This window comes from Oryctolagus cuniculus, chromosome 19 (assembly GCF_964237555.1).
Source record: "Oryctolagus cuniculus chromosome 19, mOryCun1.1, whole genome shotgun sequence".
In the NCBI taxonomy this organism is placed as follows: Eukaryota; Metazoa; Chordata; class Mammalia; order Lagomorpha; family Leporidae; genus Oryctolagus; species Oryctolagus cuniculus.
Genome location: NC_091450.1, coordinates 19,160,717 through 19,182,616, shown reverse-complemented (window position 1 = coordinate 19,182,616; position 21,900 = coordinate 19,160,717). Strand labels below are relative to the sequence as shown.

Below are 21,900 nucleotides of genomic sequence, written 5' to 3'. Positions count from 1 at the left end.
GGATTTCCGGACCAGCAACCTGAGCAGCACCTGGGAACTCGACAGAAATGCGCGTTCTCAGGTCTCATCCCACACGGAATCAAACTTCAGGGCTTGTTTGTCAAAGTCTTCCTGCTCAAGTTTGCCAACCACAGGCTTGATACGTGGCGAAATCGTCGGTGGGAACCTGAGGCCGCAGAGCTCAACAGAGGGCCAGCGGTGAAAGGACCAGCCAGCTACCGGTTAAGCCGTAAGAAACTAGCAGCACCCACAGGTAACGTCTAGGAATTGCGTCTCTCCTGTTCCTGCTCCTGCTCCCGCCCCCCTCTGTACGGCCTGCCTAGAACACCAGCTGATGGGTGGAGTCTCTCGTGAGCGTTGGCCTTTCGCCCAACCACGGAGAGAGCTGAATCTGAGTGGGGCGGGTCTGGATGTAGACAGAGCCTATTGGGTACAGGCCACGCCGCAGAGGGGGGCGGGGATACGCGTGCGCCCTGTCAAGGCGCGCTTCCGGCGGCCGTTGAAAAATGGCGACTGTCGCCGAGCTCAAGGCCGGTGAGTGCGAGCGGGGAGGTGACCGGGTGGGAATCTACGGGCTTGCCGCTCATGAAAAGGATGGGGAGGAAGGCCTCGTTTCTGGAGGGCTCGTTCTGCGCGGTCTCGGGGCCTGCTGGGAGCGTCTGGCTGATGCGGCGGCTCGGGGCCGGAAGTGGTTGCCCAGGGTTGGTTTCCAGACCCGCTCTAAGCTAGTTGGAGCAGGAGTCCGGAATCTGCAGGTAGCCGGGCGGTCTCCAGGCCTGCGTCTTTCCAGACCCCACCGTGGGCTGGCGGAGGGGAGGAGGAGGGGACCGAGGACCCGGGCGGGCCTCGCACTCGGAGCTGACGACCATGGTCAGTGCCCGCCACGGTTCCGTGGTCATCTTCGTCGCGTCCTCACGACGGCCTCTCAGGTGGGGTGTTAGCGATTGCGCCACTAGCTCGGGAGTTACCTGATGGATTCCTTGTGGCTACTCTGTGCCCGTTTCATGGACTGCGAAACGGAGGCGCTGAGAGGTGAACTCACGGGCCCAGACTAATTTAGAGGCGGGGGGTGGGGGTGGTGGTGGGCGCACAGGTGTGTTGAGTCTGAGCCCCAGGTCCCAGTTGGGTCAGCTTCCACTGCTTTCCTAGGCCATAGCAGAGCTGGATGGGAAGTGGAGCAGCCGGGAGTCGAACCGGCACTCACGTGGAATGCTGGCACTGCAGGCGGCGGCGTTACCCACTGCGCCACAGCGCTGGCCCCAGGGCTACTTCTGTATATATAATTATTTTTTTTCCTGCATTCCCCATTTCTGAATGTACCTTGTGTTCAAGAGAAACCCAGTGAAGGCTTGTTTGCCAACCAATCATCGTATGTTTTGTGGACTTTTATGTTTTTTAAGCACTCTCACATCTTACTTCACTTTTCTGTTTATTGTGGCATGCTTACTTGGTGCCTTTGATGCAGTAGTAAGCTGCATTTGACTGCTGGAATACAACATTGGATTGTAAAGCTCCTAGATAACATTTCTCAAGCTCTTACTGTATTCTCAGCCCTCTGGATGAGACGCGTGGGTTTGTGGAATTGTCATTTAGCCATCAGGACTGTTTGATAAAAGAAGGTTCCAGAGGGGGTGGTGCCGGGTCAGCCTTTGATTACCTATACTGAGTTCTTGAGATCAATCCCGTTTCCATGAACTGACACTTGTTACGGTGACCTTGGTCCATCAAGTTGGGTTACATTTACCATCCACTCCTCTCACTCCTTAAAATGTCATACAGGCACATAGCAGATTTCTGTCTAGACTTAAACTTTCAAAATCCTACTATTTTAAGCAGTTAACCCAGGATTGACTTTTTTTTTAAATACTTGTTTATTCAGAATGGGTTCTAGATATCAGTGGTTTTTGTACCAGGAAGGTGACATATCCCTCTCTTGTATGGAGTGTACTGTTTTCCTTAATCATCTTTCTGGATCAGAGGTTGTTAATGACACACAGAACCTGTCTGTGGTGACAGACACTCCTGAAGATGGATGAGAGACTGGCGTTTAAAGTCAGGTCCTGGCGAGTTAACTGTATCTCCATCCTCTCCTCTTTCTCCTCGCTAAATAATAGATTTTATACTGTAGTCCCACACAGTGAAGATGCTGTAAGGATGAACTTGAATTTCCTCCAGTGTTAAAAGTAAATCACTGAAACTTGGGACCTTTATTTTTGATTACAAACGTGCTCTATGGTACTTAATGCCACTGTTCAGTCAGTCACGAAGTGTAGGTTTGTGCCCCTCACCTCTTAAACATCTTCAAGGTATGCCTAACAGTGACAAAATTTGTTCTGTAACCGGATCCTTGCTATTTTATATTTGACAGTGTTAAGGGACACTTTGGAAAAAAGGGGAGTATTGGGACATTTAAAAGCCAGAATCCGAGCTGAGGTGTTCAACGCCCTGGATGACGACAGTGAGCCCCGGCCGGTGTTGTCCCATGAAAACCTTCTCATTAATGAGTTAATTCGGGAGTATCTGGAATTCAACAAATACAAGTACACAGCGTCTGTCCTCATGGCAGGTGAGTGCTCATCGTTCATTCCTGGGACTTCGTCTGCTTGCTCCCCTCCCCAGTCCTCGGGGAGTGTGTACCCTGGAAATGTCATTCCATTACCAAACCTTTCTGTGCTCCACCCAGAGCATAGAAATTATGACTCTTGGGAGTTCTCATGAGGCTGCACTGTGCAGGAAGTAGATACTTAAACAGGCACCCAAACCAGGTGTATGCTTTGAAAAAGTCGTCTTTATTTCCTGTTGACATCTTACCCTGTTTGCTGATGCATATGCTTTTAAAGCATGTAAAGATTACACGTATCTTTGTTAAAAAGTATTTAAAATGTTGGAGCTAAGAACATCAAATTATTGCTGTGTGTTGGTTAAGGATATATACCTTAGGATATATATACCAGTGAAAACTGGTGTTTAAAAAACATGAGGTGGGAAATTGCAAATGCACACCCTAGTGATGGGAGGGAGAGCAATGGTATTGGGAGAAGGGGGTGAGTAGTTCAAGAGACATTCATCTGTTAAATTTTTATTTCTTAAGAAAATATTAAAAAACACACTCTGTAGTCTAACAGTTATTACCTGGGGTCGTGAGAGTGTTTTCCACATCTTCTGCTGACTTTGTGGATGTCTTCTCCCAGGAGAGTGAGCAGAGTCTACACCTGGTAGTCGAGCCTGTGGGCCCCGCCCGGCTGGGGGGAGGACTGCAGTCAGGGGTGGTCAGGAGCACCTGTGTGTGCATCATTTGACTTCCTTGTGTCAAGTTTTATCTGGTTTCATGCCTCTGAGATGTGCCTCACTGAAGAAAAGAAACCACAAACTAGGTTTTAGAAGGGAGTGAGTTCTTTATTTGTGAAGCTAGAATTTTCCATTGCAGATCCTACACTTGATATTAAGTGTACCTCTTAACTTTTTGTGTAAAGACCGATGTTTGTATTGGTTTAAATACTTTTTAAGAAAGATTTACTGGGGCTGGCGTTGTGGTGTAGCAGTGCTGCCAGTTCCAGTCCCAGCTGCTCTACTTCCCATCTAGCTCCTTGCAAAAGCACCTGGGAAAGCAGTGGAGGATGCCCAAGTGCTTAGGCCCCTGCACCCACGTGGGAGGCCCGGAAGAAGCTCCTGGCCATTGTGGTCATCTGGGGAGTGAAACAGTGGATGAAAGCTCTCTCTCTGTCTTTCTCTCTCTCTCTCTCTCTGTAACTCTGCCTTTCAAATAAATTAATTTTTTAAATGAAAGATTATTTATTTATTTAATTGAAAGGCAGAATGACAGCAAGAGAGAGCTTTGATGTCAGTATCTGCTTTCCTCAGTTTGTTGTAGATGGCTACATAATGCTATTAACACGAAGAAAAGAAAAGCATCATGACAATATCAGTGTCTTGGACTTGGGCTTCCCTAGGATAAAATGTAGTGATAATGGTTTCATATTAAATGTTTTGGCTTTTTGTTAAAAAAAAAAAAAGAACTGAGGTACAATTTAGATGTAATGTGATTTCCCTTTTTCAGTATACAGTTGTATAGATTTTGTCAAACCCATTCACTTGTGTATCCACTACCACAGTCACAGTGCAGATACAGGACATTTCCGTCACCTCCAGAGACTCTTCGTGCCCCTTTGTAGTCAACTTGTTCATGTACTCCAGCCCCTGGCAGCAGCTGAGGTGCTGCTGTCTGTGCCTGTAACTTGCCCTTCCCAGAGTGTCCTGGAAGGAGTCATATAGGATGTAACCCTTGAGCCTGCCTCCTGTCCCTTAGCCGAATCCATTGGCCGTTGAGTGCTGGTGGTTGGTTTCTGGGAACAGCACTTCATGATATGACTGTGAACATTTGTTATCACTTGATAGGCATGTGGGTTGTTGCTAGTTTTTGGCAGTTATGAAGCAAGCCTTTGTGTGAATGTAAGTTTCTCCTGAACAGTTATGAATAGGGTTGCCAGGCTCTGGGGTCGGTGTATGCTTACCTTTATAGGAAAATTGCTCAGGGGCCGGCGCTGTGGCATAGTGGATAAAGCTGCCGCCTGCAGTGCCGGCATCCCATGTGGGTGTCAGTTCGAGTTCCGGCTGTTCCACTTCCAATCCAGCTCTCTGCTATGGCCTGGGAAAGCAGTAGAAGATGACCCGAGTCCTTGGGCCCCTGCACCCACATGGGAGACCTGGAGGAAACTCCTGGCTCCTGGCTTCAGATTGGTGCAGCTCTGGCCATTGCGGCCAACTGGGGAGTGAACCAGCGGATGGAAAACTTTCTCTCTCTCTGTCTCTCTCTCTGCCTTTCCTTCTCTCTCTGTGTAACTCTGACTTTCAAATAAATAAATACATTTTTTAAAAAAAGGAAAATTGCTCAGTAGTCCCCAAATGGCTGTACCATTTTGCTTTTCCACCAACAAAGTGTGAGAGCTTTGGCTGCCCCATGTCCTTGCCAGCCCTTCCCGTTAAATGCAACTTTTAGAATTACTGCCATCAGTGGATTCTTTAAAAAAAAAGTAAGTTATTGATATTGTCCTCTGTTAAATTCACGGGCTTCTTAGAAAATAGGCTGAAGTCTAGAATTGTAGCTTAGATATAGAAACAGTATTTGGGGGGGGGGTAGGTCACAATTTAAGGCCCACAGATAACTTCTACCTTAAAAATTTATCTATTTGAGAGGTAGAGAGACAGAGGGAGAAACAGAAGAGCTCTCATCTGCTGGTTCACTCCCCAAATGCCCACTTAGAGCCTCTGGGTAGCGCTGAAGCCAGGAACCTGCAGCTCAATCCATGTCTCATGTGGGTGGAAGGAACCCAGTTACTTGAACCATCACCACTGCCTCCCAGGTCTGCATTTAGTAGGAAGCCAGAATTGGGAGCAAATCCGGTTTTCAAACACAGGCTGATGTGGGGTGTTAGTCTTAACTTCTGGGCGAAACACCCACCTCATGAAGAGTAATTTTCCAAACAAAAGTTGGGGGCTTTAAAAAGTGACTTTGTTAAACTATTAAATTACACAAATTTGACAAAATAGATTTTTTTTTTGACAGGCAGAGTGGACAGTGAGAGAGACAGAGAGAAGGTCTTCCTTTGCCGTTGGTTCACCCCTCCAATGGCCACTGCAGCCAGCACACCACACTGATCTGAAGCCAGGAGCCAGGTGCTTCTCCTGGTCTCCCATGGGGTGCAGGGCCCAAGCACCTAGGCCATCCTCCACTGCACTCCCTGGCCATAGCAGAGAGCTGGACTGGAAGAGGAGCAACCGGAACAGAATCCGGCGCCCCGACTGGGACTAGAACCTGGTGTGCCGGCGCCACAGGCGGAGGATTAGCTTATTGAGCTATGGCGCTGGCCAACAAAATAGATCTTTTAAAAAGATTTATTTATTTGAAAGGCAGAGAGGCAGAGAGAGAGAGAGAGAGCTTGCATCCACTGGTTCACTCCCCAAATGGCCGCAACAGCCAGGGCTGGGCCAGGCAGGAGCTGGGAGCTTCTTCTGGGTCTCCCACATGGCTGCACACTTGGGCTATCCTCTTCTGCTTTTCCAGGTGCATTAGCGGGAAGCTAGATTGCAAGTGGAGCAGCCAGGACTCAAACTGGTGCCCTTATGGGATGCCAGAGCTGCAGGTGGTGGCTTTTCCCACTATGATCAGCACCAGCTCCCAAAAAGCAGGTATTTTAGAAGTCACACAGTCACATGCACTTGGATCTGTCTTGGTATGTACTGTCATCCCAAGTCTGATAAATGTGTATACCTGGTAAGTGTGATTCTTATCAAAATCATATCAACTTTTTAGAATTATAGACTCAGTGTTTTCATGACTTTCTCCCCCCAGAATCTGGCCAACCTGTAGTTCCATTGGACAGACAATTTCTCATTCGTGAACTAAACGCATTTGAAGAATCCAAGGATAACACAGTGTAAGAATTTTTTAAAGTAGGTTCTCAGATATTATTTTACTGGAGTCATAACTGCACGGAGGTGGTTCTGTTTCACTTTGGCAGGTATTTATTGAGATCTAGTGTGTGTCAAGCAGGTGCTAATCCCAGACGTGCAGCAGTGAGCAAGTCGGTCGCCAGCTCTGCTCACTGGAGTGGAAATTCTGGGGGCTTCAGGGAGTTAGACTCTCCTTCTTTCTCAGGTTTACTCTTCTTGGCTTTTGGGTCTTTTTTTTTTTTTCTTTTAAAGCTTTGCTCTGTCAGTTGTTTTCTTCTTCATATTTAACTCTTCCTGCTTCCTCCATTTGAAGTTGGGAATGTATTCAGATTTCCCCTCTACTAAAAAACAAAAACAAAAAAAATTGTCTGTGAATTCCCAACGCCTAGTCCCTGCTCCATAGCCTTTTCACCACCATGCTTACTGAACCAACCCTCTGCTTTCCATTTTTGTTTCCTTTCTGCTTGTTGTTAAATTTTTATGTATTTTCATTTTATTTGAAAGACAGATCTTCCATCTGCTTGTTTACTCCCCAGATGCCTGCAACAGGCAGAAGTTGGGCCAGGCCAAAGCTGGGAGCCCAGGACTCTGTCCGGGTCTTCCATGTGGGTAGCGGGGACCCAAGTACTTGAGCATCGTGTGCTGCCTCCCAGGACATGAATTAGCAGGAAGCTGGATTGGAAGCAGAGGAGCTGGGACTTGAACCAGGCATCTCCAGTGTGGAATGCAGGTGTCCCAGTTAGTGACTTACCCCTGTGCTAATCACTGACCCCAATGCTTTCTGTTTCTGTTACCTTCTGTGTTAAGCTTTGTGTGTGTTAATTCATGCCTCACTGTTTATACTGAATTATGTTTTGGAAAAGGAGAATGACCACTTTCTAGTAGTTTCTTAGTTCTTTGTGTAGATCAGTGTTTCCAAAGCTTTTTCTGGAGGATCCCTAAATTTCAAAAACAACTGTAGTACAGAATTCAAAGCAGCCTTCCCCCAATGAGAAATGTCTCTGAAGGCTGTGTTTTCTCTTCCTAAAAGTTCGTGGAATTTTTCATTCTACTTCATAATATACTGTGTTTAGCACAATCATGTTTCAGATTATATGCCAGTGAAATTTAAGTCTCCCATAAGTCTTAGTGTAAAATTAATGTTCCAGGATCATTTGTTAAGTTTATCCTGTACTGTGTGCCAAGCTCTTTGCACCAATGCAGGTGCATACACTTGGTTCTAACTTGAGATGCTCAATTTTACTAGAGTGTCTGCAGCGTTTTATATATTGACTACTCTTCAGACTTTTTTTTTTTTTTCAAGATTTACTTATTTATTAAAAGGCAGAGTGTGAGAGGGGGAGAGGTAGAAAGAGCGAGATCTTCTATCTGCTGATTCATTCCCCAAATTCTGCAATAGCCAGGGTTAGAACAGGCCAGACGGAGCTGGCGCTGTTGTGTAGCAGGTAAAGCTGCCGCCTGCAGTGCGGACATCTCATATCAGCGCCGCTTTGAGTCCCAGCTGCTCCACTTCTGATCCAGCTCTCTGCTATGGTCTGGGAAAGCAGTAGAAGATGGCCAAAGTCCTTGGGCCCCTACACCCACGTGGGAGACCTGGAAGAAGCTCTGGCTCCTGATCGGCGCAGCTCTGGCCATTGCGGCCATCTGGGGAATGAACCAGCAGATGGGAGACTTCTCTCTCTCTCTTTCTCTGCCTCTGCCTCTCTTTAACTCTGTCTTTTAAATAAGTAAATAAATAGGTAGGTAGGTAGGTAGATAGATAACTCTTTAAAAAAAAAAAAGAACAGGCAAGAGCCAGGTGCCAGGAACTTCATCCAGGCCTCCCACATGGGTAACAGAAACCCAAGTACTGGCCATCATTCCTTGCCTCCCAAGTGCATTAGCAGAAAGCTGAATCAGAAGCACGGAGTAGCCAGGACCCTAACTGAATATTCCCGTGTGGGATGTGTGCATTCCCTGTGGTGGCTTAACCTGTGGTGCCGCGCCTGCTCCTTAAAAGCCTTTGTGTTCCTTGTTTCCTGGGACCCTTTGCTGTCTTGGCTTTCCCTTCCTTAGCAGTGCTCGAAGTTCCTTCATTGTCTCCCTCTGAGTTCCTTTATTTTTTTAAAGTCCTCTTCTTGCTTTTATTTATTAAGATTTACTTACTTATTTGAAAGGCAGAGTGAAAGATTGAGGGAAAGACAGAGTTTTTCCTTCCATCTCCTCAAATGGATGCAATAGCTGGGACTGGGCCAGGCCAAAGCCAGGAGGCTGCAACTCCATCTGGGTCTCCCACATGAGTGGCAGGAACTCATGTATTTTTGCAATCATACCTGCTTCCCAGGCACATTAGCAGGGAGCTGAATCAGAAGTGGAGGAGCCAGGACTCAACCTGCATATGGGACGTGGGCATCACAAGGCTCGGCCCAACCTGTTGCGCCACAGCACCTGTCCCCAGACTAGTTTCTTCATTGCCGCTCACTTTGCTTTCCAGCTCGTGTTTCATACTGCCAGCTGTCTAGAAGACAGCTATTGCTGGCCTAAATCATTTAGTAACTGCACTGTGTGTAGATGAAATCCATATCCTCAGCACAGCAGTTTGGGTCCCTGTTTGCCCTGTTTCTAGGTGCATTTCCTCACACCTGATGAATCATGGTGTCCTGCAGACACCTCCAACTTGATGCTTTTTTGCCTTTGTACAAACCGTTTCCTCAGCCTAGAAGCCCTGGATCACCTCTTCTCCCTCTAAATTCTCATTGAGCATCTTCTATCTTTATTGGCTCTGTGCAGATTTTAACTCTTTGTGTCTTTTTTAAAATTAATTTATTTATTTGAAAGTCAGAGTTACACAGAGGAGAGGCAGAGAGAGAGAGAGAGAGGTCTTCCATCCTATGGTTCACTCCCCAATTGGCCATGACAACCGGAGCTGTGCTGATCCGAAGCCAGGAGCCAGGAGCTTCTTCTGGGTCTCCCATGCGGGTGCAGGGGCCCAAGGACTTGGACCATCCTCCACTGCTTTCCCAGGCCACAGCAGGGAGCTGGATCAGAAGAGAAGCAGCCGGGACTCTAACCAGTGCCCATATGGGATGCTGGCACTTCAGGTGGTGGCTTTACCCGCTGAGCCACAGCACCGACTCCTCTCTGTGTCATTTTTGCTTCTTTCTCCCTTGCAAGTTTTTGGATGATTTAATTTGTACTTTTATTACATGTGTATTTCATTTATTCTTACAGGTTTTTTTTTTTTTTTTAATATTTATTTATTTTAAAGGCAGAGTTACAGAGAGAGAGAGAAAGAGAGATCTTTCAACTCTCCAGATAGCTGCAACAACCAGGGCTGGGCCGGGCTTAAGCAGGGAGACAGGAGCTTCCTCTGGCTCTCACACATGGATGCAGGGGCCCAAAGACTTAGGCCATCTTCTTAGATGGAATTCCGGGCTCCTGGTTGCAGTATGGCCTGGCCCTATGGTTGGAATCATTTGGGGGAATGAGCCAGCAGATGGAGGCTCTCGCTCTTGCGCTCTCTCTCTCTCTCTCATGCTCTGCCTTTCAAGTAAATAAAACTGTTAAAAAAATAGCATTTAGTTTTAGTATTTATTGAGCATATAGGCGCCATCTAGCTAAGTGCTCTCAAAAGGTTTTGTAAACCTGAGACATGGGTGAGTGTAACAAGCTGACTACTTGTCCACATGCCTTGCGATTAAGCACTGACTTGAAAGACCATGGACAAGAGAAAGCAGTAGCAGGAATGGTTAGGATAAAGCTCGTTTGAGTAGGGTAGTTAGAATTTGTTTTACTTGTAGTGAAAATGACAATTACACATTGTAAAAAGTGGAGATAGCATGGAAGAGTATTCATTGGAGAGAAAAACTTACTGTTTGCCACCCTGCCCACTGAGATGCAGTCTCACTACCCACAGATGGCCACTGGTGGGCTGGGTGTGGCTGAACAGTTAAGTCACCGCTTGGGATGACCGTATCCCGTGTTGGAGTGCAGGTTTGAGTCCCAGCTATTCGGTTGCCATTCTAGCTTCCTGCCAGTGCACTTCGGAAGCCCAAGTGCTTGGATTGCTGCCACCCATGTGGGAGACCCAGGTGGAATCTGGCCAGGCTTAGCCCTAGTGTTGCAGGCATTTGGGAAGTGAACAAGCAGATGGGAGATCTGTTTCTCTCTGTCACTCTGCCTTTCAAATAAACAAGTTTTAAAGGAGCAAAAGATAACCACTGGCAACTGTCTCTTGCATTTATTCAAACATAACACTATCTGTTTAAACCTCTGTATATATTTTCTTCTACATGTAGAAGGAATTGTACTCCTGTAACTTGTTTTTCATAGCAGCTTACACCCATCTTCATTTTTCTTGTTTTTAAAGTTATGAGTTACTTCAGGCACACAGAGAAAAAGAGTGACCTAATGGACATCTGTGTTCCTGCCGTTCAGATTTGGAATGTTATTTTCTGTCTCAGAGTTGTTTAACTACATAAAATGTTAGGGGTATCTTTGAAGACCACCTGTCCTGTCCCCATCCTTCTCTGTCATGACCATGTTTTCCTTTGTGTTTTAAACAACTCAGTAGTGCTCCCTGTATCATAACTGATTTATACAATCTCTTATCGATGGACATTTAGTTTGTTTTTAGTGTCCTGCTATTGTCGGAGACATTGGTCATTTAAAATATCTGCTGACGTGCTAAGTGCCCGGCACTGATGTTGGCCTGGGGATGCAGCAGTGCACATTACTGACTACAGAGTTTGCAATGCTTGTCCTGTGTTCTCACCGCACAAGGCTTTCTGCTGGGAAAGGCGCTGCACACGTCCCCTTAGAGATCCATCTTGCATGCTAATACAGTAATTGCTCCAAGAAATCCTGCAGTAAAGAGAATCCTGCTTATCTAACTCAGGCTCTCCAAACTCACTTGACTAAGGAATCTTTTTTTCTTTCTTGGCATAGTTTTTCACATTCTGTGGAGCTAGTGTTCATGGATGCAAGTAGTTACTACACTTGATCGTAGCCAAAGGCCCAGAAGCGGTGATGCAAGTAACTACATTTGAATGAGTGTTAGACAAAAGAGTGGGTAACACTTTAAAAAATATACATGTTGACAATTTTTAAAAAGTCTGAAAATGATAGTTGTTCTCACACAGGAAAAAATAATTTGGAGGAGTCTTAAGGGTGGCTTAACATGAGTTGGACGGGGACAGAATTGTGGCTGCAGCAGGATAAACCGCCTCCTGTGATGCCTACATCCCGTATGAGCACCAGTTCAAGTGCAGGCTGCTCCACTTCTGATGCAGCTCCCTGCAGTGGTGACTGGGAAGGCAGCAGAGGACGGCCGAGCACCTGGTCCCTGGCTCCCTACTCTGGTGGATTGTCCAGCTCCCTGCGGTGGTGACTGGGAAGGCAGCAGAGGACGGCCGAGCACCTGCTCCCTGGCTCCCTGCTGTGGTGGATGTGTTTGCAGAGGGCTCATTGCCAGGGCTGTTGGCAGGAAACCTCGATTCCTTGCCCCTGGTTCCTCTCTGTGGGCTTGCTGGAGCATCTCACACATCTGACTTTCCCCATGGGCAGGAGGCCATTTGGACCTAATCTCTGTAGTTACCACTTGTTTTCTTGTTTATAAACTGGAGTTGATGAGCTAATGATTATGACATCACAAAATGAGCATAAAATGAAGAGAGATAACAGTGTTTTGTAAACTTTGAGATAGCTTTAAAATATTGTCCAGCTCCCGTGTAGCTTGCATTTATATGCCATTAATATGTGCCTGGCGCAGTTCTAAACACTGGCATTGAGGAACTCATTTAGTGCATACTAAGCCTGTGAGGTAGGGCCCATGCTTCTCATGCAGAGAGGAAGGAGTATGAGGCTGGCTAGGTTAAGAATCTTGCGTAAGGGACAAACCCAGCAGCTTGGTGCTCAGGACATAAGACCTTCTTTGGATGAGGATCTATTCATTTAACAGACATTTATTCAGTGCCTGTTGTGTGTCACTGTCAGGTACTGGGTTATACTGAACTTTGGGATTTAAATGCTAAATACTGTGGCTTGATTAAAATTGTGTTTTCCTTTAGAAGAGATTTAACTTGTTAATATGTTTTCTCTGGGTTTAAAATTGTCATTCAAGTGGCTAGCACTGTGGCACAATGGGCTAAGCCTCCACCTGCGGAGTTGGCATCCTATATGGGTGCTGATTCGAGTCCTGGCTCCTCCTCTTCCGTTCCAGCTCTCTGCAATGGCCTAGGAGAGCAGTGGAAGATGGCCATGTGGGAGACCTGGAAGAAGCTCCTGGCTCCTGGCTTTGGATCGGCCCAGCTCCGGCCATTGCGGCCATTTGGAGAGTGAACCAGTGGATGGAGAGTGAACCAGTGGATGGAAGACCTTTCTGTCTCTCCTTCTCTTTGTCTATAACTCTACCTCATAGATAAATAAAATCTTTGAATTGCCATTCGAGTTACATGGTACTCTTAAAAGAGTATGAACAGGTGCAATTTCAATAATAATGCAACTCAAAAGTTTTGTTTAAATTTATTTGGAAGTCAGGACAGACACCTCCCATCCACTGATTCATTCCCCAAATGCCCACAAATAGCCAGGGTTGGGTCAGGCTAAAGCTAGTAGGGTCTCTCAGATGGGTAGGAAGGACCCAACTACTTGAGACATTACCTGCTGCCTCCAAGGGTACTCATTAGCAAGAAGCTGGATCAGAAGTGGAGCCAGGACGCGAATTAGGAACTCCAATATGGATGCAGGTGTCTAAGCAGGATCTTAACGACTGTGCCAAATGCTTGCCCCCATTCAAGTTTTTAAATCTAGTTAAAAGCTTGTCCATTGGGGTTAGAAGGTTACCTTTTAAAGAAAAAGTGTGTTAAATTTCTATTATGTATGCAGATTTAATCTAATGTGTCTTTCCTGCTACAGACCTCTTTTATATGGAATTTTAGCCCATTTCTTGCATGGAGCTAAGGATGGCATCCAAAATGCATTTCTGAAAGAGTCTTCGCTTCAGCCTCCAAACCCAAATATTGGCAGACAGCCAAGTGGAAGGAAGCCAGTAGGTATGCGTTTTCTAGCAAGTGTATTTTCTTCCCATATATTTTTTCCTTTGGTGGAGTTTTTCCTGATCTGTTGAATCATAGTTTATTTCTGCTTGTATCTAAACTTGTATTATTTAACTTCCAAAAAACAAAATGCCTCATGGAAAGGAAATCTCGAGGGGAGAGGGAGATAGGAGTGCCTGGGTCAGATCCTTAGCTGTAATGTCTATACAAGAATGTTGTAAAGCCTGATGTCCACGTACACTTAGAATCTTTGGAGCAGCTTAGGTCCTTTTTTCTTTTCTTTTTTTTTTAACAGGCAGAGTGGACAGTGAGAGAGAGAGAGAGAGAGACAGAGAGAAAGGTCTCCCTTTGCCGTTGGTTCACCCTCCAATGGCTGCCGTGGCCGGCGCGCTGCACTGATCCGAAGGCAGGAGCCAGGTACTTCTCCTGGTCTCCCATGGGGTGCAGGGCCCAAGCACTTGGGCCATCCTCCACTGCACTCCCGGGCCACAGCAGAGAGCTGGCCTGAAAGAGGGGCAACCGGGACTAGAACCTGGTGTGCCAGTGCCGCAAGGTGGAGGATTAGCTTATTGAGCCCCGGCGCCGGCCAAGCTTAGGTCCTTAATGTACTGAATAGAAAGCTTGTTATCAAGTGATTATTTTTTCCTCTTCAAGACTGAAAAATAAAAGTTAAGATTGCTGAATCCAGATAAAGAAGTTTCAGTGTATATGTCCATTACATTTTCAGAATACTTCTTAAAAATTAACTAGAAAGAGTAAGAAGAAGTAACAGAAGGAGAAAGGGGTCTTCCATCTGCTGGTTCACTCCCCAAGTAGCCACAGTAGCTGGGGCGGGGCCAGGCTGAAGCCAGAGCCAGGAACTCCATGCAGGTCTCCCACGTGGGTGGCAAGGGGTCCAAGCACGTAGGCCATCTTCTGCTGCTTTCCCAGGTGTATTAGCATAGAGCTGGATTGGAAGCAGAGCAGCTGTGCTCAAACTAGTCCTCTGACATGGGAGGCCAGTATTACCTATGGTGATTTAAACTCCCATGCCCCTCGCCATATTTTTCATGGTGGAATGATAATTATTTGTAAATAACAGAGTCTTAGGAGAATCGCCCATATTTCTTTTTGAATGCTCACTTTTCAGATGAGCTTTCAGTTCTGATTGCATCAGCAATAAGACCTCAGTTTGCTAATTTGACTTGAATGGGTTTTGTTTAGCTCAGAGTTTCCAGCTGGTAGGGCTGGATCTCTTTTTAAGCAGGACAGTGACTGGCGGAGCTCGGGCAGCTGAGAGACATCTTTATATGGAGAGCGGCAGAAGCAGCAGAGCACTTTGGGGGCCTGTTCTGTGGAAAGCTCAGAAATGAGGATCACCCCGGAGCTCAGGGGAGGCCGACAATGACTTTGCATGTTATTTTCTTGATCATCAGAAATTTTCTTGGCACAATAGTAACTTCTTTGGACAAAGACTTGAGAAGAATTGTTAGCCAAAAATTGCATCATCTTTCAGTAACACACTTAAACAATTCCATTTGCTTTCTTAACTCCAGCCTACCATCTGAAGGTTACATAACTCTTATTTGACAGCACTAAAAAGGTTATGAAGCTGTTAAAATAATTATTCTTCAGATCACAGCCCTTATCAAAGCTCATCCAGCTGAAATTTAAAACATTGAAACTGAATTCACATCTACTTGAAAATAAGTCCAAAGATGAAAGCATTTCTCATCAAAATGTTCAAAGCACTGAAAAAAAATGAAGGGGGTTTATAAGGCATACTTACCTTTGAGATAATCCTTCGTAGTGCTGCTGGCTATTAATACTTCTAAGTAATTTTTTGTTAAATAAAAATTGAGGTTTATTTTTAATTTATTTATTTTAGAAGCAGTGTGACAGAGAGAGTGAGAAAGAGAGAGATCTGCCTTCTGCTGATTTACTTCTCAAATGCCTGTACCTGGAACTCCATCTTGGTCTCCCAACATGGGAGACAGGGACCTAAGTCCTTGAGCTGTCTTCCACTTTCATATTAGCAGGAAGCTGGGTCAGAAGCAGAATAGCTGGGACTTTCAGCAGGCACTCTGAGGTGGGCTGAGGGCGTTACAAGTGGACGTTTAACCTACCGCACCATAGTGCCTGCCCCCAAAATTCAAGATTTCATAATAGAGAAAACCGTTACCAGTTCAACTGTTTTACACATTTGTCTCACGTACAAAAGTAACAGACTTCATTTTTTATGGGACTTTTCTAGAAAACCTAATATTGTGATGTCTTAGAAATTGTTAACTTTGTTCCGTCTGGCAAAGTTGCCTAAAATGAGGGTGAGATTTTCATCTGTTATCTAGACCTGTAAAGTGGAATTCACAGTGAGGTTCATCATCTTCTGAGGACTAACAAAACTGTGTGGACATCTCACCATCTTACGAGTTAGGGGGCTGGTGGGGCCAGTGCATAGCGGGTAAAGCCTCCACCTGCAGTGCTGGCATCCCATATGGGCTCCGGTTCAAGTCCCAGCTGCTCCACTTCCGATCCAGCTCTCTACTATGGCCTGGGAAAGCAGCAGAAGATGGCCCAAGTGCTTGGGCCCTTTTGGGCTATTCTACTTCCTATTCACCTCTCTGCTCATGTGCTCCAGAGGAGGCAGCAGATGGTGGTCCAAATCCCTGCTATTCATGTGGGAGTCCCTAATGGAGTTCTTGGCTCCTGGCTTCAGCCTGGCTCAGCCCTAGCTGTTGTAGCCATTTGGGGATGGAAGATCTGTCACACTGTCTTTTAAATAAATAAATATTTAAAAGGGAGGGGCTTTGAAAATCTTTTATCTGTTCTGGTGCTAATATTGCCTTTTTCTAACAGCTTGTCTAAATTTTTTTTTTTTTTTTTTTTTTTTTTTTTTTTTTTTTTGACAGGCAGAGTGGACAGAGAGAGAGAGAGAGAGAAAGGTCTTCCTTTGCCGTTGGTTCGCCCTCCAATGGCCGCCATGGCCGGTGCACTGTGGCCGGCGCACTGTGCTGATCCGAAGGCAGGAGCCAGGTGCTTCTCCTGGTCTCCCATGGGGTGCAGGGCCCAAGCACTTGGGCCATCCTCCACTGCACTCCCTGGCCATAGCAGAGAGCTGGCCTGGAAGAGGGGTAACCGGGACAGAATCCGGCACCCCAACCGGGACTAGAACCCGGTGTGCCGGCGCCGCAAGGTAGAGGATTAGCCTATTGAGCCGCGGCGCTGGCCTAAATTTGTATTTTTCTCCAGTTCTCAAAATGCCACAAGAAAGGTTTGTTTTGTTAGTTGTAGAATTGCTTAGGGGATTGGAGGCCCACATATTCTCAGAAATCTAGTTTTTACATGACATTGTCCTTGTGTTTTTTTTTTTTTTTTTAAGATTTTATTTATTCATTTGAGAGAGTTACAGAGAGAGGGAGGGAGGGACAGAAAGGTCTTCCATCTGCTGGTTCACTCTGCAACAGCAGGAGTTGGGTCTATCCAAAGCCAAGAGCCAGGAGCTTCCTCCGGGTCTCCCTTGCGGGTACAGGGGCCCAAGTAGTTGGGTCATCTTCTTCTGGTTTCCCAGGCCATAGCAGAGAGCTGGATCGGAAGAGGAACAGCCGGAACTTGAACTGGCGCCAGCGCCACAGGCGTAGGCTTAGCCTACTACGCCACAGCACCGGCCCCTACATTGTCATTGCTTTTAAATACTGAATCCCTTCAGTTTTTAATCTAGAGAGCTTCTGTCCTCTACCATTTCACCCCCATGACAAAAGTTGAGAGGAAACCACCGTCTTTGCTACTGCTAAAGTGCAGAGTGGCCACAGGGCCCTGGGTACTTCTGAGTGCTCTAAACAACTTTGTTGTTTAGTTTTGGCTTTTAAGAATGTGTTCTACAGTTTCTGGGGCCGGCACCATGGCTTACTTGGCTAATCCCCTGCGGCGCCGGCATCCCATATGGGTGCCGGGTTCTAGTCCTGGTTGCCCCTCTTCCAGTCTAGCTCTCTGCTGTGGCCCAGGAAGGCAGTGGAGGATGGCCCAAGTGCTTGGGCCCTGCACCCGCATGGGAGACCAGGAGGAAGTACCTGGCTTCTGGCTTCAGATCAGCGTAGCTCCAGCCGTGGCGGCCATTTGGGGAGTGAACCAACAGAAGGAAGACCTTTCTCTCTCTCTCTGTCTAGCTCTGTCAAAAAAAAAAAAAAAAAAAAAAAAATTGTGTTCTACAGTTTCTGATAGTTGACATTTTGGAGGGAGCATGTGAGTGCCGAGTTTTCTGCTTGTCTTAAGGGGGTGCTGCCAGGAGATGTTTTCATTTGAAGAGTGTTTTAAATTGAAGAGTTTTGGCATCCTTGAAAAGACTGACACCTTGTCCTTTCTTGCTAATTCCATTTCTTAAATAAAAGAGAGAGAATTCTGTAGCCCCTTATACATGGATTCTAATCTAATCACTGAAAAATAAGGCCAAGGGCTAGTTCAAGTGTTTGGTGCAGTGGTTAAGATGTTGCTAGAGGTGTGCACATCCCATATCTGAGTGTCTGGGTTCAAGTTTCTGCTCTGAGTCCTATTCAGTTCATGTACAGCCCGGGAGTCAACAGGTGATGGCTCAGGTACTTGGGTCCCTACTACTCATGTGGGAGACCTGGATGGAGTTCTAGGCTCCTGGCTTTTGCCTGGCCCAGCTCTGGCTATTGTAAGCATTTAGGGAATGAGCCAGGGGATATAAGGTTGATCTCTCTCTCTCTCTTTCAAATAAATTAAAATAAATTTAAAAAGAAAATCAAGGGGATGGGCATTTGGCCTAGCAGTTAGTATGCTTGCATCCCCCATTGCAGTACCTGGGTTTGTACCCAGTTCCTGCTCCTGACTCCAGCTTCTGCTAACGCAGACCCTGAGAGCTCTGTCAGCCAGACCAAGCGCCCAGCTTCTCACAATCCAGCCTTGGGACATTGCAGGCATTGGAGAAGTCAGTGAAAGATGAAATAAAGATCTCTCTCAAATAGATAAATTTTTAAAGAATCTTTCTAAAGTTCTGTCTTTTTTTCCAAATCAGAATTTCTACATATGAGAGATCTTTTTAAATAACTAGGGCCTTTATTACTAAGCATTTCTGATTACTTCAGTAGTACTACAAAATAGTGAATATTTTGTATATATTTTGTAAAGAATTCATGGAATATACCAGAGGTCTTCAGATAGTTCAGGAGTATTATCAAAAAACTATAGATGGGGGGAAGGGCCGGCGCTGTGGTGTAGCGGGTAAAACCGCTGCTTGTGGTGCCAGCATCCCACCTGGCTCCTGTTTGAGTTCTGGCTGCTCTACTTCTGATCCAGCTCCCTGCTAACAGGCCTGGGAAAACAGCAGGGGACAGCACAAATCCTTGGGCCCCTGCACCCACATGGGAATCCTGGAAGAAGCTCTTGGCTTGTGGCTTCAGATCAACCCAGCTCCAGCTGTTGTGACCATTAGGGGAGTGAACCAGTGGATGGAAGATCTCTCTCTCTCTGTCTTTCCCTCTCTCTCTCTCTTTCAAATAAAATATATAAAACTTAAAATCGCAAACTATAGATGGATTTCAAAATTGTTTCTGTACCAACATGTGCCTTATGCAAAAACTAGGCACAAATTTCAAAAATTTTTGTAACAAAATAAACTTACATAGTTCCATTTTTCCATGAACTTTCTGAAGCACCCTCATACTGCATCCTCACATAGGTGTGGATTTCTGTTCATTTCAGATGATTGCCTAAGAAAGGAGAGAGGGAAGAGTGCCGACGCTGAAGATCTTCGTGTCTCTCCAGCAGTGAAGAGATGACATGGCCTTCGGGGTATCTTTTGTCCTAAAATTATTCTAGTCAGTAACTTATTTATTATCCTGGTGTTGCCAGTGTTGTAGAAATTGAGTTTCTACAAAACACATTGCCCCTCACGTTTTCCTTCGTTGGTGAATAAAAGCTAACTCTGTCATCTAGCTTACTGGAGTCGACTTGAAAGAAAACATGTGGGTTTTAGGGAGTATTTTAAAGGCCTTCAGGTTGATGAGACATGAAAGGGCTTTTCAGTACCTTGTACATTCTTCCAAACAAACACACAGGTCTGTGTATCCACACAAGTAGGCTCTGCTGTTTGACGTGGCACATTAATTAAACTTCTGTCAGCTGCAAAATTTGTAAGAAAATTCATTCATGTTTTAAAAATTTTAAATGACTTAAAACCAGAAAAAGAAACCCTATAATTTCTATAGTTTGATTTTTTTAAAAGCAGCTCTTTTCACATAACCATTTATAAATAGGCTTAAATGTCTGAATTACTATCTAAGGTTGAAATTTTCAACTAGAGAACAATGTACTTTTCTCCTTCCATTTGGCTTGCACTGGAAGGTTTAATTAAAAGGTAGAGGGATGAAATAATTTTTAATTTTGCTGTAAGTAAAACAAAGAGCTTATTTTATTATATAAAGACTGTGAAATACACTTGAAGAGGCAGGCTTTGGAAGAAGTAGCATAGTGACTTCTAAAAGGTGGGCCTGGTTCACCTCCGTGGGGCTGTCAGTTGTGCACATGGATGAGTCGGAAAAGGACCAGCCCATGCACACTGGGACCTGAAAGTCTTTTAAACATCAGTTTTGATTCTGAGGGTAGAAAAACAGTAGCTGTTAGGATGCATTCCCTAAAATGGTCCTTCGATGTGGTGTCTTCAGAATAGAACTTGGCCTGCGTACCTGTACACTGACACCAGTTAGCTTAAATGTTTTCCACTAAGTGCAGTGGGCAAAATTGGCGTTCTCTATAGGATATTGATCCTGTGCTTTGAAAATTATTGAAACTTTTGATTTTGTATTTAGTGATGTAGCTTTCACTCACTAAAAGTTAACCAGGAATTTTTATCTAAATGCATAAACTGATTAATGCAACCCCTTTAATACCAAACTTCACAAGTCACAGGTTTTGAGAGGCCCTGTTGTGGGTCTTAAAATCATATAAATATATCTAGATAGATGCCAAAGTATTGTAAGGCCAGTTTCCATTTTTAAGTCTGTAATATCTGATTACAGTGATGAATTCCATTGTGTTTTATGTGGGAATATAAATATCTGAATGCTTCCAGAGAACTTGGTTTACATCCAAGGATATTGGCAGTGGACACTAAGTTTACCTCAGGAATTACAATCATGTGGGATGAGATTCAGAAAAAATGCTGGAGTTTATCATTTTGGATGCTGACATAAAGTCATCAAATGGAAGTGAAGTGGATTGTCACATAGTGCTTTTGTGTGCATTATTCTGTAATTTGTACCTAGACAATTTTTATACTTTTAATGTACCATTTAATAATAATAAAAAAGAATCCACTCACCTTTGCACAGAGGGTGTCTGTTTCTTTGCCATGTCATCAGAAGCCAGGTGCCAGAGGCAGAAGGGAGACGGGCTGGTCTCCGGACCCTCTCGCGGGATCCTCCGAGACTTGGTTGTTAGAAGGCAGCGATTAAGGGTTGAGGGAGGGGGATTTGTCCTGATGTGTGAGGGCTCTTCAGAAAGCTCCTGGGGACCAGCGTTCTCTTTCACCTCCATTTTCTGAGCTTTTTGAAGTAGCCTCTTGTGCCTCTGACAGCAGCCATGTCACCTTTGAACAGTGACTGCTTAGGGTAGCGTGGAGGAATGGTGTCGGTCTCTGGGGGGCAGTAGTAGCCTGAGGGGCCATGCTTGGTTTGAAAATATATTTAGTATTATATGTGGAAAAGAAAAAATATGTTTTTAAGACAGTATGAGATTTTTACGACTATCCAAAAAGGAGAACTTTGTGTTCCTGCAAACTGAGAAAATCTGCTCTAGAAGTACCTAAACTTGAAATTTTTGAATGAACGATGCCAATTAGTTTACAGTCCAGTAATCTTAAAAGGTGCATGAGCTGAGGCAGTTTAAAAACTCAAAGGACGAAAAGAAGAAGTAAAGAAAGGTGTGGAAGGAGAAGGAAGTAAGGGTACAGGAGTCCCCGGTGGCTGCTGTCGGCGTGACTGGGAGAAGGTACCTTCCAGAAACGCTGGAGCACTTCTAGCAGAAAACCTGGACTAATGGAAAAATAGGAGCAGCGTTGAACCTGCAGAGGGATTTAGGGAAGGTGAGTTTCAAAAACGTGGGTAGTCTAAGAATTGGCCAGAGCCGAGGTGGCCTCTGCAGGTGACAAGTGTATCTATATGGTTGCATAGCATGAACTAATGGCTTTATAATTATGTGCAAGGACACATCTGTGTATGACCCACATGCCTGTATGATTATGTCAACTTGGTGTGCTCCTCACCCCAGCCTAAAGCCAAGTGTGCATGAAGGATTGCCACGAGTGAGAATGTGCCTTTAAAGGCATTGAGGGCACTTGCTTCCCAGCCATTGGTATTTTATTTTTCTAACAACAACTGTTATGCAAGGACTGTGTGGTCTTCATGAATTTTTGTTTAATGAA

General features: G+C 45.3%; 1 protein-coding gene across 3 annotated transcripts; it reads left to right on the top strand.

Moving 5' to 3' along the window:
• Window positions 1–421: 421 nt before the first annotated feature.
• Window positions 422–20,798, top strand: CEP20 (centrosomal protein 20). 3 transcript variants are annotated; one of them, XM_008257792.4, is made up of 5 exons: window positions 422–534; window positions 2,369–2,566; window positions 6,350–6,434; window positions 13,345–13,477; window positions 19,182–20,798. In XM_008257792.4, the coding sequence occupies exons 1-5, from the start codon at window positions 507–509 to the stop codon at window positions 19,191–19,193; spliced, it is 456 nt and encodes a 151-aa protein (XP_008256014.1). In that variant the 5' UTR covers window positions 422–506; the 3' UTR covers window positions 19,194–20,798. The 3 variants fall into 3 exon arrangements, with proteins under 3 accessions (XP_008256014.1, XP_002711787.1, XP_017197982.1); XM_002711741.5 differs by having other exon boundaries at window positions 13,345–13,481; XM_017342493.3 differs by lacking the exon at window positions 13,345–13,477.
• The last annotated feature ends 1,102 nt before the right edge of the window (window positions 20,799–21,900 follow it).

Coding starts and splice junctions, on each gene's coding strand:
- CEP20 (XM_002711741.5), top strand. CDS start 507: ATGGCGACTGTCGCCGAGCTCAAGGCCG. Junction 2,567..6,349: donor AGCGTCTGTCCTCATGGCAG/GTGAGTGCTCAT, acceptor TTCTCCCCCCAG/AATCTGGCCAACCTGTAGTT. Junction 6,435..13,344: donor GAATCCAAGGATAACACAGT/GTAAGAATTTTT, acceptor TTCCTGCTACAG/ACCTCTTTTATATGGAATTT.